This window comes from Acipenser ruthenus, chromosome 4, assembly GCF_902713425.1.
Source record: "Acipenser ruthenus chromosome 4, fAciRut3.2 maternal haplotype, whole genome shotgun sequence".
Classification (NCBI taxonomy): domain Eukaryota; kingdom Metazoa; phylum Chordata; class Actinopteri; order Acipenseriformes; family Acipenseridae; genus Acipenser; species Acipenser ruthenus.
Genome location: NC_081192.1, coordinates 25,887,387 through 25,906,142, shown reverse-complemented (window position 1 = coordinate 25,906,142; position 18,756 = coordinate 25,887,387). Strand labels below are relative to the sequence as shown.

At 37.6% G+C, this 18,756-nt stretch overlaps 1 protein-coding gene across 1 annotated transcript in view; it reads left to right on the top strand.

The window, feature by feature from the left end:
- LOC117400446 (phosphatidylinositol 3,4,5-trisphosphate-dependent Rac exchanger 2 protein-like) overlaps positions 1-18,756 on the top strand; it is a 143,879-nt gene that overhangs the window by 89,160 nt on the left and 35,963 nt on the right. Inside the window, exons 30-36 of the mRNA XM_059022239.1 lie at positions 1,083-1,173; positions 3,771-3,899; positions 5,736-5,777; positions 6,579-6,796; positions 9,430-9,532; positions 10,758-10,901; positions 12,025-12,139. Of these exons, the coding sequence (XP_058878222.1) occupies positions 1,083-1,173; positions 3,771-3,899; positions 5,736-5,777; positions 6,579-6,796; positions 9,430-9,532; positions 10,758-10,901; positions 12,025-12,139 (842 nt within the window). The remainder of the gene's footprint in view (positions 1-1,082; positions 1,174-3,770; positions 3,900-5,735; positions 5,778-6,578; positions 6,797-9,429; positions 9,533-10,757; positions 10,902-12,024; positions 12,140-18,756) is intronic.

Sequence of the window (18,756 nt, the reverse complement as noted above, 5' to 3'; positions counted from 1 at the left end):
CTTACAATTACGTCTCACCCGAAAGACGGAGCACAAGGAGGTTAAGTGACTTACTCAGGGTCACACAGTGAATCAGTGGCTGAGGTGGGATTTGAACCGGGGACCTCCTGGTTACAAGTCCTTTTCTTTAACCACTGGACCACACAGCCTCCTGTGCTAGTTGAATGGGCATTCCTGATGTGGCAAGTTCTGAAGACAGCTGTCTTATCACTGGACTCAAAAAGCTGACTTCACTGGTTAGGACATCCCGACCTGTATTTTACCTACACTATGAAAGGTATAAATAAAGAGCAGAATATCTCAAAACTGTCGCCCTACAACCTGCTCATTGAACACATCACAGAGCATCACAATGGGTTACCGAGTTCCTTCGTGACAAGAGGTCATTCCTTTTTTCAGATTGATTTTAAAAAGTCAGACCAGGTCCGACAAGACCAGGTCCGACATTACAATGTTCCCTTTCCGGTCCGATGTCTGACATCGTCAAAAAGATGTAAAGCACAGGTCTCTATTCGTTTTTTCTCCGAAAAAAGCAGAGAAAACCATTCAATGGCCAAGTGAGATCGATAGGAGCCGAGAGAAGCTGAAAAAAGGGGCGGATCTCAGCAATACACATAGCCCCTGCACCACAGACCTAACACGGACATAAACAAACAAGATAGCTGCTTCCTCATCCAGCGCTCAAAGAACATCACAGTCATTTACAGAGCTTTTTGACATGTTATAGTAATAAAATAATGACTTGGATCGCATTATTGAGGAGTTTGGTGATAAAACGAGTGATCAGGAGATGATTTATCAGTATGCAAGACTATGAAGAGAGATGTGATAAATACAGCGAACAAGGAGAGGGGCTGGAGATACAGTGCTGAGTGTCCTGATGATATGCAGTGCCTTTTAAACCTGTTTTACTGTGAAAAAAAAATACTTTTGAATAGCGCGTCTAAAATAAACTGCTTGTGTGAAAATAAATTGGACCTGACGCAACAGAGACGCACTGAATAAATGGACCGCTAAGGGTTAAACAAGAAAACTAAAACACTTACATACTCATTTCATCTTTTTTGCTTTGATCCTAATAGGTGGAGTCAACCACAAGTCTTCTAAAGGGTCCAGCTGTGGCAAGGGCCTTTGAGCAGACCAAATGCTTCACTCCAGGTCGAGGGCTACAAGGTATGTAACAGTTGGAGCTGCCAGCTGGAATAAGCAGGTAAATCTGGTGTGGTCACAAGGGTGCTGTCAGGAGGTGAGTGGTGTGGGAATAATCAGAAGTCCAAACCACAGTTAAAATGATCCTAAACGTCCGTATTTATCAAAGTAAATAATAATAATTTCGCCCCTCTACCAGCAGTGGTATTGAGGGGTATAGAGAGGGTTTACAGTCCCAAACAAAACAACAACAAACAAGACAATCCAGCCGTGCACGGTAAAGAGCTCCACGAACAGCGAGGTTGGTGTTGTGCTGTGCTGTGCTGTGCTGTGCTGTGCAGTTATAGTGGTGGTCCGGGGTTTGTGTTGGCTCCCTGGCTGCAGCTCCTTGGCTCCTACTCCTCTGGAACACAAAACAAACAAACAAACAAACAAACAGCACTCCGACGCGTTGGTACATTCAGCGTAAGGGGCTGTACTCGCGTAGCTGCGTCCCCTTTGTACTGCCAAGCTCCGCCCTGTGACCAGCCTGACGCCACGCTCTATCCAATTGCTGCGTACCCCACAGCTGATCACAATGGATTCATTTAGCAGTCTTGCAACTACGGTCTTTCTCCAAAATGGCCATGGAATTATCATCCTTAAGAGTCAGAGTTGTAGAGCTTCAAGTATGACGTGCTTTTGTCTTTCTGTGTTCAAAGGGTTTACGACGGCATGTGGTCTGACAGAGTAAGCAATATTTTCACAACTGGTTTTCATTACAGATGTTTTAGAACTCGAGTAGTATAAATGCCATAAATGTTACAGCCATTCAGGGATTTTACTGAACGACAAAAAAGATTAGAAGTTATATATTTGCCAAATGATTGCAAATTATATAGTTATTTTGCAAACTGCACAAAAGATGTAGTCATTTGGTCAAATGTCAGGTTTAACAGAATGACTGTACCATTTAATGTATCCGCCAGTATAGTTTTATTAATTTGTGGGCTTTATTCATTTTATTTAATATCAGAGAAAATTGCATTTGTAGGAATGTGTTTAAAATATTAATTGAACTGATTGGATTGAAAATACTGTTGTATATTTCTTTAACTTGTACGTGTGTAAACATACTGAAACATTGGGAAGTTATCTCTTTTGAGCAAAAACTGTGTTCCCTCCCATTTTTTGTGTAAATATGGAAGAAGTGCGTAACCAAGGTGCATGGCTAAGTCTATTCACTCAAGTAACCAGGGGTTTTATTAACTGACCCCTAAATCTTAAAATGTCAAGTAATTCATTTAAATTATTTAATGAATTGATTAACTGTATGTTTTCCATTTTATTTTACAAGATGAAATGCCAGACTTGTTGTAAAAAAAAGAAATTAAAAAAATCTGTATAAGTGATATCTCTTGAAGTAATGCTGCTATGTTGCCTGTATGCAGTGTACTTTTCAGGGTCCGACAAGGGAGACTAAAAGCAATGAGAAGCCATTAATTGGACCAGGTGATAAAGCTGTTACAAGCTTAAGTACGGAAGCATCCTGGTTTCCCAGATAAAATACTGACAACAGTTAGTTGCCCACGGCATGGTTTATCATTACACAAAGCACACACCATGAAAGAGTACCCAGATGTCTAAATTCTGTCCCTTTTAATCTTTCAGGCACAGTCTACTGTTAACATCTGGTTGATATGAAGCGCAGAGTAAAAAAGAAAAAAAAAGTACTGAACCCATGTATGCCCTCTAGTGGGGAAAAATAGTAACACCACAAAAACAAACCCACGCATGATTTATTGTTGGGTCCAGGACTGCCTTATGCTTGGAATCTCCTTTCATCTTATTAGCACAAGCAACGTTATCTCTGTTCCCCCTTTTTTGTGCTGAAGACCTCTTGGTTCATTCTTGATAAGTAGACAATTTAAATATAATTAGCGCTTGAACAACAGTTTTTAGTGTAAATTACCCAAAATACATTTAACTTCGCTTTTAGAAGGATGTACTTGTTTTGCTGTTTTAATGAAGAATCGGAGTCAGTGTTGTGGGTACTCATAAAAAATATAATACAGAAGAATAAATGTTTACTTCCTTTTGCCCAATTACTTCCCATGTAATAGGTCGGATTCACTCCAGTGGTGTGGTTGCAATCTGAACTATTATTATTATTATTATTATTATTATTATTATTATTATTATTATTATTATTAATTTCTTAGCAGACGCCCTTATCCAGGGCGACTTACAATTGTTACAAGGTAACACATTTTTGCATACAATTACCCATTTATACAGTTGGGTTTTTACTGGAACAATCTAGGTAAAGTACCTTGCTCAAGGGTACAGCAGCAGTGTCCCCTACCTGTGATTGAACCCACAACCCTCCGGTCAGGAGTCCAGAGCCCTAACCACTACTCCACACTGCTGCCCTTCATAGGAACTACCTCATAGGAAGTTATTAGGTACTTTGAAAGGCCTTCAAAAACTGTCTCCCAAACCTGAACTTCAAGTAACCTGGCTGGCTGGTTGCAAAGGATCTGAGTAATACTTTTTTAGTTTACAAAACAACCCCTTTACACTACACTAAAGAAATCTCTTGTGGGTGTTCATTGACAATAATGCTGGATGTTTTGGAACAGAGTTCCAGCAGGAGATGGAGCCCAAGGTTAACTGCACTAAGAAGCTGAGGCTTCACATCAAGCAGGACCCGTGGAACCTTCCCAGCAGCGTCCAGAATCTGACACAGACCATCGGCAAGTTTGTGGAAGGTCAGTTGCAGAAACAGAAACAAAAATATAATATGATATCCCTGAATTATTTTATGTTCATTGGTGCATAGTAACATGTCCTATGGGATGTTCAGTATGTGATACATGAGCCAAGATAAACACATTGTATCTGTAAGATTTTGTTTTAGTCTTCTGGGGTCTACGGTTGTGTAATTGGAATTACATTTGGGCAGGAGGAGCCGCAGAGGTTTTCAAACAATTACAGATTCAGCAAATGCCAATGTACACCGCAGATCCGCGAGTACTGCAGAGGCTTTTCCCCTGGGGGTATGAACCACATACTGGGTCTCAACCTTTTTATCACCAAGATATACTCTGCTAGTTCAAGGTGTACATGGTTTCCTTTTTATACCTAAATAAACGAAAAACCTTGCAGATCATCTCATCCAACCAGGTTCCAAGTTTTGATGTCATTGTCCTACAAGCATCTTAAAGATTTGATTGAAAGGCTTAAAGTGTTCTTAAGTCCTTAGAACAGCAACATTCTCACCAGTCCCTTATTGTTTTGGTTGATTTTAATTGCATAAATATTCTATACAGCGGGTCAATTTACGGCTGGCTCCGTACACTTAATTGATGCCACGGTTACTTATCTAATAAGTAGACTGCAATTACACCAGGTCTTTAGTGTATTCAGATGTAATCTATCTCAAAGTTATAATTATATGTAATTCATAGTAGACCCTAATTCTGATGTTATGTAGCCACCTTAACTTCTTTGTATCAGATGGGTTGTTTCAGAACGGAAAGATAAGACCAAGATGGAACACTGTCTGACAAACCCACTAAACTTTCAATAGAATGGAATTGTTCACGGTATCAAAAGCAGCACTAAGATCTAGGAGAATTAAAATTGAAGGGCAGCCAGAGTCAGAGCTTATCAAAAGATAATTTACTACCTTAACAAGGGCCTTCTTGGTGCAATATGCAGCACGAAATCCAGACTGGAATTTCTCAAATACAGTATTACAAGTTCGAAACTTGTGTAATTGATTAGCAACAACTCTCTCTAGAACCTTTGATACAAGTGGCAGATTGGATATTGGCCTGTAGTTGCTAAGGGTTTTAGCGTCAAGGGTGTTATTATTTTTTTTTTCTTTAGCAAGGGCTTTACCACTTTTACCACCAGTGATTCATTCATAATTGTTAGAATGCATGTATTAATAACACAGAAAACATATTTTAATAATTTTAGGGCACATAAAGTATTTCAAATTAAGAAAAAGACACACAAACAATAAGAAATAGGAAGTTATAGTCTGGGAGTAAAAAAAAAAAAAAAAAAGCATTTGACCAATACAAAAGTATTTATGATTAAGTTTATACACAACTATTGGGTTTTGTGATTCATTGCACTACATTTTTCTATGTGAGATGCTTTTTTGTCCACAAAAAAACAACAAATGCCCAGTAAGTCATAACAAAGTTAGTCATAACCTTTTTACCAATGCGATGCAGATAAAAACATAAACTACTAACATCAAATGAAATAAACCTTGTCACAGAATTTCGTACACAAAATTTAACAAAATGGTAAATACAAATGCAACAACGAATAATGGATAAAAAATGCATTTTATTCAACAGCTTGAATATTTAAAGATCCTTAGTAAACAAATCCTGCTCATATCTCAAGTCTTTTACCTTTAAAGGATATTGGGTGTTTTTTTAACACAAACACACACTGTTAGTTCTAGAGTTTTTGTTTTGAGAGCTATGCTGAAATGGTCTTTTGAAAAAAGGGGTTTCAGCAGGATAGGAAATTTAAATGAAAATAAACCTAAAACATTTTTTTTTTTAAAACTTGTATTTCAGAGGTGAAGACCCGCATTCTTCTGGTTCTGCTCGAATACACAGGTCAGTCTAGACTTCTGTTGATCTCCATTAAAAAAATGTTTTAGGTCTCCTATGAAGTGATGTTTACAGATGCTCTGCTTAATTTGCGTGCTGTCTAATCCAAACCGTTGTCACCTTGGTAAACGGCATATTGATCTCACCCTAGCGACTGCTCAAAGAACATTTTGGAACACGGCATGAATCTTGGTGGCAGCTTGGTTTGACAGGGAAAGATTTATATAGAAAGGTTTATAACCTATAAAATTATATTTTCAGTGCTGTGCAATCTCCTTTGGTAAAACCTAACGACACCCTTCGCTGCTATATACTGTTTGTTTTCTGGATGGTGAAGGTCTAACACTTCTTAGCTTCATACTCGATACATGTGAATTATATGATTCCCTTGGGAAAGTTCTATCATGTGTGTCACAAAAAAAAAAATGAACCCTTTCTCTCCAGTATTTTTTTACAAAGCTCCTGCTGCCAGTGTCAAAGCCTTGTATCTCAGAAATAATTTGATTTAGTAACTCCATATTTCTAGTGTTATATGAACATTTCATGCTAAATGTATTTCTGACCATGGAATTGACCTCAGACCTAATATGGCTGCTATGACTTCTGGAGCTTCAGCTGCATAGAGACATTACAATTATAATCAAGTCATACACATACACGAAAGGAAAGCATATCAACGGGCCAGCAACTGGCCCGTATTATACAGTCAGAAGTATTTTGCAACTAACATTAAGTCAACATAACCATGGTATATGCCCATGCTTTTTGTTTTGCTCCTGCTAATTACTTTTTGTGATACATCTGTAGACTCGGAGATTCAGCTCAGACGAGACATTGTTTTCTGCCAAAGTCTGGTCGCCGCAGTCTGTGCTTTCTCGGAGCAGCTATTGGCAGTCTTGAATCAGACACACCACACCGGCAAGGAATACGAAACGGAGACTCAGGAGGCCAGCAAAAGGTGGCTGGAGCAGATAGCCAGCACAGGGCTGCTGTTTCACTTCCAGTCCCTGCTCTCACCAAATCTGGTAAGGAGGAGTGTTCGAACTCAAATTTAAACTAAAACAGGTGCTTTTGGTAAAGTTATTAGTTGTTTGCATTCAGCTCATTTATAGGATAGGCTCTTGTTTACGGCCAATACACTTCAACAGCAAAATACACTTTCTCACCTTATCCTAGTACAAACACAGCTTTGTTCTATGGTTTAATGAGGGGGAGTGTGCTTTGTCTCTGTAGTCCATTAGTCAGTAGTATAACTACTGTCTTCTTTAAATGGATGTAGTAAGCAATCCATTTTTTTTTTTAGACTGGATTTGATTTTGCTTGATTCTCTCTTGACATGAAGTGGTGGGCTTTGCAACATATTTACATTTTTTGTGGGTTTCTAGAAGCTTCTATTTCAATTTCATCTGGTCCGCTGACAAACAAGTAGGGTTTACACATTACACTCCATACACTTCAACTTGTTTTTAACCAGTATTATTATTATTATTATTATTATTATTATTATTATTATTATTATTATTATTGTTATTATTAGTTTTATTTAGCAGACGCCTTTATCCAAGGCGACTTACAGAGACTAGGGTGTGTGAACTATGCATCAGCTGCAGAGTCACTTACAACTACGTCTCACCCGAAAGACGGAGCACAAGGAGGTTAAGTAACTTGCTCAGGGTCACACAATGAGTCAGTGGCTGAGGTGGGATTTGAACCGGGGACCTTCTGGTTACAAGCCCTTTTCTTTTCCACTGGACCACACAGCCTCCAGTACCAAGTAAAAACCACTAAAATACATGTTTTGTCAGGAAACGCACCACTGAGTGCGAGATGTAGGACAAGTTTTGCACTGAAAGAAAACTAAATTAACAATATGTGCATACAATATAACATAAAAGTATGCATAGGGCAGCAGTGTGGAGTAGTGGTTAGGGCTCTGGACTCTTGACCGGAGGGTCGTGGGTTCAAAACCAGGTGGGGGACACTGCTGCTGTACCCTTGAGCAAGCTACTTTACCTAGATTGCTCCAGTAAAAACCCAACTATAAATGGGTAATTGTATGTAAAAATAATGTGATATCTTGTATGTATAACACCCATGGAGGGGCATCTTGTTTCCAAAATGACTTTACCCAAGACCTCCTCGCCCCAGTCCTTGATTCGAAGTATTAATATACAATGACTCCTGGTTATGTACTGTAGTGTCGGGGGGTAAGGAGACTTGGAACAACATGGTCAGGGGAAAGCTTAAACAAACAGGATTTATTTATTATTACCCCAAATGCAAACTGTGCAGCGGGCCCTATTGCTGTCAGCTGCTAATCCTGCCTCCTGCTATCACAGCCTCTCTTTCTGGGAATATAAGGAGAAGAGATGCCTGTCCTCCATACATCTGTAGCTACTGAACTGTATGTCACACCTGCAGTACATGCTCATAGAGTAGAATCTCAATGTATGTCATGATGCTATACTTTATGATACTGATAGCTCTAATATCTTTATTTACAGCCATGGTGGAAGATTTATGTGTTATTAACATACCAGTACCTGTTTTTGTTAATTGTAGATTGATCCTTTTTGCTACAGTAAGTGTTAATAACAAAACCAGCAGGATTTCAGCTTTACACAAATGGAGTTCTGACTGTGATTTGTTTCTTCAGTATTGCCATGTCTAAAGGGAATTGTTAAATAGCACTGCTGCTCTGATGCATGCAGAAACATTGATTAACCTGGTGCGCATATAGAAAGCTATTGTTTTTGAATGCTCAAATAGATTCATATGGGCTTGTGAGTTTTTCTATTTAATTCCCTTATTGCTTACAAGTGAAACAAATTAACAAAGGGGAGAAATGTCATCATGAAAACAAATCTTCTGCTCCAGTCCTTGGTTTCCAAACCTATTAAAAATGTTAATCCCAGCTGCCTCAAAGATGAATACAGGATCATTTGATGGTCATTTATTGTATGGGGTCTATTCAGTTGATTTTAAAACAGGTAGATCTAAATTACAGCACTGATAAGATAATTTAAAAAGGGCCCTTTGTTTGCCAAGATAATGAAAATCAAATGTCTAATAGTGATTGTGAGTCTCTCTGTCTAAAACAAAATATGTGAAATGCAAGGAAAGATCTGACACTATGTGCTGTTAATATCTAAAACATTTATTTAACAGTATCAGTCGTTCTCATTTTGTTTTTTGCTCAAGACATTTTTGCTTCCATGGCACACCTAGTCCGTACACTGTACAGTATATGATTTAGTAAAGGCGCTGATGCCAACTCCACCACATTTTTAACCCAGCAGGTCTCGGAGGCAGACTTCATATTTGCCGTTTTATAGAAACCCAATGTTCTGGTGATCTTGACCTCCAACCAAATATGTCCGTCATATTGCAATCAACATTTTAGGTTTTTGAACTACATTTTATTATCCTCTTGGTCCAGTTTAATTCTGGGTATGGTACAGTGAAATAGACCGCCTGGAATGGAATGTTAAAGCAGAACAGATTTCCTTATTTTTATAATAATCACTGCAGCAGCACCAGTCGCCCTCCCTCTGCTATGTGCCAGTTACTCTGCTCTCTTGTGTTTTAAAGCTGAAACCAGTGTGAATGTCATTTTGAAGAGTGATAAACTAGCTTTGTTGTGTGCTGATGTGTTTAGGCAGATGAGCAGGCGATGTTGGAGGATACACTAGTTGCCTTGGATGACCTGGAAAAAGTAACTTTTTACTTCAGACTTTCTGAAGGAGAGCCCCTGGTTGCAAGTAAGTACACAGAACTCCCTAATTTAAAAGTGAAAGTAAATGGCAATGCAATACTGGTGTATCAGTGAAAATGATTAATTGATCCTCTGAGTTGTCATAAACTTGTCATAAAGTTCTAAATGTCATTCATTATTTTAAATATGCATGTAACAAATACGCTTTTCCGCTTTTAGGGCCTGGCTTAAATAAAACTGATAGTTTGTTTATAGTCACTCTAGCCCTATAAAGAGATGATATGTAATGGCAGTACTGTATATCACTGTGATACTTTCAATTTCTGTACTGGCCTAGGTCTTCTAAACCTTATGGATACATTAAGACTACTCTTGTTTATATTTGTACTAGACTAATTTAATCAATAAAATGAAAAAGCATATGAAGTGCAATTTTAGCAGTGATCATGGAATGGTTCTTCAAGAGAGATCCTCTTTTATTATTATTTATTATTATTTATTTCTTAGCAGACGCCCTTATCCAGGGCGACTTACAATCGTAAGCAAAAACATTTCAAGCGTTACAATACAAGTAATACAATAAGAGCAAGAAATACAATAACTTTTGTTCAACTTTTGTCTTTTCTCTATGTGTTATTGTTTAAAATGTATAATCTGTACTATACAATTTATATATACAACTCATTTTATTTTATTCAGCTATACCAAAAGTGATCAACTTGGAAATTACATCCAATTCTTTGCACTTTTTGTCTCCTAAAAGTGACATTTTCACATAAGACATGTATAGTTATATAGTAAATAGTGCAAGTTCACTAACAATGTATGATGATGCACTGCATGTAATTTAGCTTTTCTAGGCACTTAATTAAAATATGTTTGATGTTGAAATGCTTATCGTGCACTGAAGTACGACTTATTTTGCATTAATGGCAATATATGCAATATGAAAACTACATCATTTGTTCAATGCCAAAACATACTGGAGGACAACACTAATGAAAACCACCTAATTAAGCCTGCAAGCCAACACAGACTACAGACATAGTCTATAGCATGGTGTTACTTACCATACAATACATATTCTTATAAACAGCAACGTTGATCTCATTTCTAGTGAGCCCTGGGGAAAGCCTACACCTTTGCCTGACTAGTACAGCATACACAACCTGTATTGGTTCAGAACAACAGAAATTCTGTGTCAGGCGTTTATTTGAAGTAATGATATCTGCCAAGTCTAATGATCTGCTTTTTCTTCTATATTTCCATAGATATGCCCATCACGTATCAGGTTGAAGGAAGTCGGCAAGCAATAAAAGTTTACTTTTATCTTGAGAGTTACAATTTTGAGCAGCTTCCGCAAAGGCTAAGGAACGGTGGTGGATTTAAAATCTACCCTGTACTCTTCACACAAGGTATGTTCTCACCGGCTGTAGAGTAGAAAAACATGTGCCTAAGAGAGCCAGGCAGGTTTTACAGTGCAGTATGCAGGAATACACACGGATGTAGAATACAATCTATTTTCTATTGAGATCAGTTAGAGGGATGTCGAAATACCATTTGATTGACTGGAGATTTTTCTGGAAAAAACAATGTCCACACCTGTTTCCTGGAACCGGTCACTTCCTGTGTATCCCACTCTATGTAAACCTTGTGAGGTGAGTCTGACACTGGAAGCAGAGTTTACCATGGAGAGAAGTGGAAGCTTAACAAAGCCACAGAGTGTTTCCAGAAAAAAATAACAATTAAAGATTTTCATCAGAAAGTTTAGGAGACCAGTGATATTGTTGCCAATGCTAATCGGAGGTAATATATTGTATTATGTTTATCAGTCATCAAGAATAAAATAGGGCTGGCATGCATTTTTCCTAATAAATTCTACTGCCAGTAATGTCAACCCATTTCAAGCTCATAACTATGAGGCAAATGGTAAATGACAGCAATGTACTTGGGTCTCCTAGGTATACTGTCAGAAGTCAGACTCTGTAATGCACTTTAATATTGTCTTAGAATGTCTGTTGAAAAATGAATCCGTTGACAGAACCAAACAAGGCACCATCTGGACAACCCCAGGGCAATTCCCCCTCTGCTTCTTGTTTACAGTATCCCTAACCTTTTAGTTGCTCTTTAAACTTTGCCCAGCAAAGAGAAAGGCACTGCTGTTCTCCTGAATAAATAAAGGGCTCACTCACTCTAGAGGACTGGCAGCAGGGCTGATCCAAATGTGAATAGAGCTTAATCAAGTTATACATGGAGTTTGCGTTACTTTAAACCTGAACATTTCAAATAGTGCAAATATTTAACCGGACTGTGTGTGTACAGTAGATAGAACACCCAGAGCAGAGCCCTTGCAGTTAATGTATTGTCTGCTAAACATTTTTTAATGTTTATTTAAATGACAACCCCAACTGTGCTGCTGTCTTACTTCTTTTCAAATATGATTGATCAGCTTTATTGTGTCGGTTTTGCGTGGGGGCTGTACAGTATGTAATGTAAATTAGTGACACAAAAGGCTATAACCTGCCCTGTTTTATGCAGCTTTGGAGAGTATGGAGGGATACTACTACAGGGATAACGTATCTGTGGAAGAGTTTCAGGCTCAAATTAATGCGATTTCCCTGGAAAAGGTTAAACAGTACTACCAGAAGCTCAGGTAGGTGCCCATCATTGGTTTTGCTTGTTCATGGTTTTGGCTGCCTCGTGTTTTTCAATTCAATTAAAAAAGATACTTCAAGGTAACCCTGCAAGGTTGTTTTAAATTCATGGCTCCAATGTCAGTGTATTCTAAAATGTATGTGGTGGTGGTGTTGTCTTTTTGGCCCACAGGACCAAATCATTGAAAAGACAGGAGATTAGAAAAACATATTTTACTAGGAGGACTTCTAGATTTAATAGATCTTACAAAGCATAAACCACCTGGGATTAGAAAGGATTCACATCTTAAGATAATTTTGCTGCATGCTCAAGGGATTTTTATGATAATTTGCTTTGAGAAATGTAGATTCAGAAATTTAGAACCTGGACCTTTTGTGAATGCATGCCTGTCTGGAGAAGGGCACATGTCTGGAATTATACATGAAGTATTTCAATGGTCAGTAGAAGTTTACTGAAGTGTTTAACCGTAGCAGTATCCGTTAGCTGCTTGACATTGCATTTTTTTTCAAAAGTGGTACTAAAGTTTAAAAGAGTGCTACCAAAGAAGTTGAAACCACCTCTACGCAGGATAGAAAAATGGTTAAAATCGCTCTTAGTGCTTGATAGATTACCAGGAACAGTAAATATGCCTGTACGGTATGCGTGATTGCTCACTTCTGTCTACGACAGGAAGCCTGCAATCAGTTCAACTTTTTAAAGCTGATTTGCATTATACCTTGGTAATGACTTGAATCCACTGCAGAGGAACCTTGACAGCATAAGAAAACTTTATTGGACAAAAGGGAGAAGGGGATATGTGTTCAGCCTTGAAAATGTAATTTGTCCAATGAAAGTAGCAATGTGCCTTTCGCTTGTGAAAGTTAATCACCGCTGCTGAATACAAATGACTATAATTATATTGATTCCCTGTAGTTTTACTTTCTATTCATGTATGCATTTATTTATTTATTTATTTATTTATTTATTTATTTATTTATTTATTATGTGTTTGCTTGTTTGTTTACTTTATTTATTTTTTTACAGTTGTACCCATTTGACACTCATAGTTCCAATGTACATTTGGTCAGATTTTGAGAAAAGTCTCAATGAAAGGAATTCTCAACTGATAATGCACTACTGTGTATACCAGGTTACTTCCTAAATGAATCATATATACCTATAAGGAGTCTGTCTGAAAAAGTCAGTATTTGTAGATGTTTGTAAAACTATATGTAAAAACAGATCTATGTTTAGGTGATCCTGGTTGCTAATAGATAGATCATCTTCACACCTTAGAAACTGGTAACTACAGTATAAAGATCATGAACAGTCGTGAATAATAAGAAATTGGGTGAAGCAGAGCAAAAAGCACAAAGTATTGGGCCCCTATTCATACAGCTTTAACTCATTCGTTATTTAAAGAAGTATTGATGGATTAAATCAGGTTATATTAATGAAAATGGTTCTATTGTTGGTTACTTTTACATCGGCCTAAAAACATGTCATGCCTACTGCAAACCTGATGTTTAATTAGTCAGTAGAATTGATTTCGTATCGTGTTGGTTTAAAATATGTTATTAAAATGCAAGTTACATACAGCAGTTATTTTACAGGCATTTGGACATGTTTCATTATTTAATGATATTGATTGTACTATAAAGGGTTGAATCCTTCTACAGTATTGTATGGCTTCATCCAGGGGTTAATTTGTGCTGGATTGCACTGGATCCCAGATCCAGTATCTCTTTGTTTGAGTGACTGGCTAGAATTATCCAGTTTGCAAATGAACTGTATGAGAAGAAAAAAATGTTATTGCAAAAAAGAACACCATATTATACATATCCTGTAAAAAAAAAAAGAAAAATCCTGTTCCATGACTTGAATGATGAAACTGTCCTGTAACAGTACATTTTAGGATGTGACGTCTATGCTTCATGCCCTCTCCTGCAAAGTGTTGACTGTGACCTACCGAACTGTAAAATGCCAAAAAAAATTGCCCAAATGTAGAAGATGAAGAAAAGGGTGTACAATGTGTCAGTTAAGATGTTACTAAATGAAGTATTGCTAAACAGATTGACGATATTTCAGGCTCATGTTCAGTTAGAGTGAATACAACTGAAGTGTGCCAGAATGTTGAGGGTCACGATTTACCAGGGTGTGGGTCTTTGCAACAAACTCGAATTCTATGAAAAAAAATACATGGATCATCGCAGAAAAACACTGTGCTTGAATGCAGAGTTTTCCCAAAAATAACTACCTTAGGAGTGGAAAAAGACAATGGCATGAATACAACATTTCCCCTCCATGGGAACACCAAAAACAAGCAACAAATATCGCTATGTAAAAGAAATTATGAACATAGAGATTCTGGTGGACACAAGGCTGCACTCAAAATAAATAAAGCTGCCAAAAAAGACACATTAGTAGAAGCCTATGCAAAAGTAGTAGCTCATGAAGTAGAAACTACTACTATAGTTTTCAGAACAGCATATTACAGGCTAAGCTGACCTGTCAGTTTTTTTTTATTTTATTATGAAAGCGAAATACATTTTCAAACTTAGAATGGATTTGGCATGGGACTTATTTTGCACTCGAATGTCGCATGTGCAAATATTGTTGATCACATTCCTAAGGAAATGAAAACTAAACTGCTACTTAACATTATAGAAGCCAAAGCTAAATTCACAATAATGATTTACAAGTCTGCTGCTCTTAGTCAAGCTCCATCGCTGATCGTATGTATTCGTGTGATTCTTAGTGACATGAAACATACAAACCTATTTCTTGAGTTGATAGTATGTACTAAGAGAAAATATGTTAATGAAGACAGCCTCAATATACTATTTTAAATATTTGTTGCGTTGTCTTAGTGAGCTCTCTAGCATTATGCACTGCGATTGTCATGCAACATTGTTCAAATAATTAGCGGGAGTTGAGTTGTGGTTTGCTGCAGCAGAGGGTGCCCGAAGGATAACGACTATGCATGCAAGGGTGCAAGAATAAAAATAACATTGTTTTTGTTAAATGTAAACGTCATCTGTACAATACATTCTGTTCCTTCTTAATTTTTCCTATTTAATTTTTTCATATTAAGCATTTTAGGATGTCACCAAAAAATTCCTGAGAATTTCTTGGCAGATTTAAAATATTCAATAATAGGGTAAAAAAAAAACAGGCCCTTGTGCAACAACAGCATCCCAAGCTGCCAAAGATATTCAATGTTAAAGGCATACATGCAGGGGAGCAAGAATGTGACGTAGCGATAAACCATGCTCAGTTTTACTGCAGTTTGGAGAACGATTTAAAGCAAAGACTGATAAGGGATGTTGATGGATCTTGAATAAGTATTGTATCCTCGCCACTGGCCACATGAAGGTGAAAGCAATTTAACCTATGGGGAACATGATGTGCGGAATCTGTGTACCAGGCTTCAACTCAATGACAGGCAGGCCATTTGAGGAATGCAAGAATATACAGTGGAGCGAAGGATGTTCAAATTCCTTCAAAATTAGTATCACAAAGGGCTGTGGATTTGATTTACTATTTCATCAAGTGAGTGTGAGCGAGGATTCTCTTAGATGAACTTGATTGTCTCGCCCGAACAGCGCTCTTAACAACAACAGTGTCATCCCTAATGTTCATTAGATTAGTCTGTGTTATTCAAACGAGAAGAGTATGTGAAACCATGACTATTCAACCGCCAGCATGCAGCTGCCAACACTAACAGCAAGCAGATGAGAACATGAAGCATATGTGGAAGCTACTGTAAAGGAGGCAGTGTGGTCCAGTGGTTAAAGTCCAGGGCTTGTAACCAGAAGGTCACCGGTTCAAATCCCACCTCTGCCACTGACTGACTCACTGTGTGACCCTGAGAGTCACTTAACCTCCTAGTGTTCCATCCTGTTGATGAGATGTTAAATCAGTGTCCTATTGTAAGTGACTCTGCGTATAATGCACAGTTCACAGCCTACCTCTGTAAAGCGCTTTGTGATGGTAGTCCACTATAAACGGTGCTATATACAAATTATTATTATTATTATTATTATTATTATTATTATTATTATTATTATTAAATCAAAGCCAGTACATTAGGTTTATAAACAAAATGCTATCCCTCTTCTTAATTATAAGATCTGGTACCTTTTTAAATATTTGTATACAAATGTACCCCGGACTTCATCAGTAAATCACTTATAATTCAACCTTATTAAACAGTTTCTGCTATGTGTGTGACGGATAGTTGTACAGTGCACCAGACTGTTTGTTATTTTACAGCAGAGATTGGGTATCTAGATAGGTTGTACTCTGCAATACGGTGTCCTTTCAATCTATAGAAGACATCCATTTGCATTTATGTGGAAGTTGCTGTATACTGGATTTCAATTTACATTTTATTTCAACTCGTATTGTCACACAAGACATTAATACTCTATGAGCAATTGCTATAATAGCTTTTTAAAAGATCACAAAGCTTTTGTCGCTAAATTAAAATATTACCCCTAACTTTATCTGCCAACAGCTGATTACTAAAACCTGAGGGAGGCAGTGCTATTGCTACCATCATCTACATCACAGTATTGTTTCCAGCATCGTCCACAGCACAGTGATAACTGGCATCATACATTATTAGTTGAGCTCTGAACAAAAGTGAAGAGTGGCCCCTACTGAGCTATCAGCACCACTCCTCATGAAGCATAAATTCCAAGTTAAAACCAGGCCCGGCCTTGGTTAGATTAGCACAGAAGTGTCTTGATTTTTTTTTTACATTTAAGACTGCAAAATCTGAACTCTTTCCTTTCTCATCAGCAATTCTCTTTCCCCAGCAATGCCACCTGATCACGCCTAGACGTAGAATAATTGAGTTAGGGTTAATCCAGCCTTCAGTGTAATGAAATGGGACTGTCTGAAGATCATGTACTGGCACAGGGAGAAAATGGGTTGTTAAAATAATCCCTTTTAAAATGCATAGCTCAGTGTACCAAAACAATTCCAATGTTTCAACCAGGGTGAAAGTGAAATAAGGCAGTACATCCAGTTATATTGAAACAAATTCCATTGATTAAGTACATATGGAGGTGATTAAGCTTGTGAAGATCATGTCAGTCTCCTTGGTGAAATTATATTCATTTTCATTTATTTCCTTTTTATATTTTCCAAGGCTTCCCACACCCACTCAAAAGATCTGCATCAAAAGATTCAATAAACTGGCTTTATTTCCCACGGTGTTGTAGTATTAATTGAGGAAATGTAGAAATAGTATAAAATGCAAAATTAATGATGTTGAATATTTGTGGTTTGCATTTTCCTTTAACATATGTACAGTGCAGTCTAAAATGTGTCACCTCCAACTTTTCACTGGTGAATGATATGAAGTACAAAAAAGTAACTTGTATGAGTCAATTGAAAGTTAAGAAAGCAGTTTTTAACTGTGTACTTGGCTGTGAGCATTATCAGAATTTTTCAGAATATCATCAACTGCTGTGAAGGCCCGAGCCTAGCTCACTGAAGAATTATGCCTCAGGGTGTCAGTTCTGCATTCCTTTGCACTATGCAAGGTCCCTGTGGTTAGTATGCAGAAAGTTAGTGGGTCGTGCAGTTTCTGCTGGGATTTGAGATATCCCTTATCAGTTACAGTAAACCCTTGAAACCCTTGAACTGTCCAGTTTGCCATCTCCAGACACATTTCTGAGTATTTCCCAAGGAGTCAAATGACAGAAAAATAAATAAAACAGAAGAAAAAACATAACAGATTAATGAAAGAACCTACTTGTAAAAATATTATTTATGCACCATGCATGTATGTCGATCAAGTAGATATTTCTTCTTTACCTTTTGAAAAGCCTGAATGATGGAAAATGCATGACTTTCATAAACAGCACTTATGCTGTGCCACAGAATAGATGCACTGTTTTTTTTTTTTTAAATATTGTTTTATTGTGGTTATCGTAGTTAACGGGAAAATTTGTTGCCTCTGAATCGCACACATAACTTCGAGTTTAAAAAAAAAAAAAAAAACCCTGAATGCAAAGGCCAGCCCTCCACTTGCGCTTACCGAGCACCTGGCCAGTAAGGGGCGCTGTAGTGCGGTAAAGAGAAACTGCCTCTGAAGATCTGGGTTCCTTAAGCCAGCAGGCTCGCCAGAACCAATGCAACATTCTCAGTGGAATCCCCACCAGAAACTTCACACAGTAATGGCGCAAACCTGCCCTCCAATGACTATTTGACTTGCCATGCACACCACGCATACTTGCCTTTACCAGGTGAGCCACTTTTATTTCAAGGTGCCAGCTTTAAATATCTTGTTAATTGCCAGAGGTTTAGCAAAAGCTCCAGCATAATAACCAACAACAAAAAAGAGTAATATAAAACATACAGTACTTACTAGAGTCAGAGTATTTGTAGTTTTGCTGCTAAACTGGAAAAGATAAACTAACATTCTTATTATTAGGGATTTGACAGCAGCCATCTATGCAGAACAGACTTCAAGGTAACACAAACAGCTGCTGAAAACACTGCAGAAATTCCTAATGATTTGGAGAATCTGTTTTCTGCACCATAGCGCTCACTGAACCACTGGAAACATGCATTTAATAACAAGATCAACAAGCAAAATATCAGGAACATCTACCTGCATAT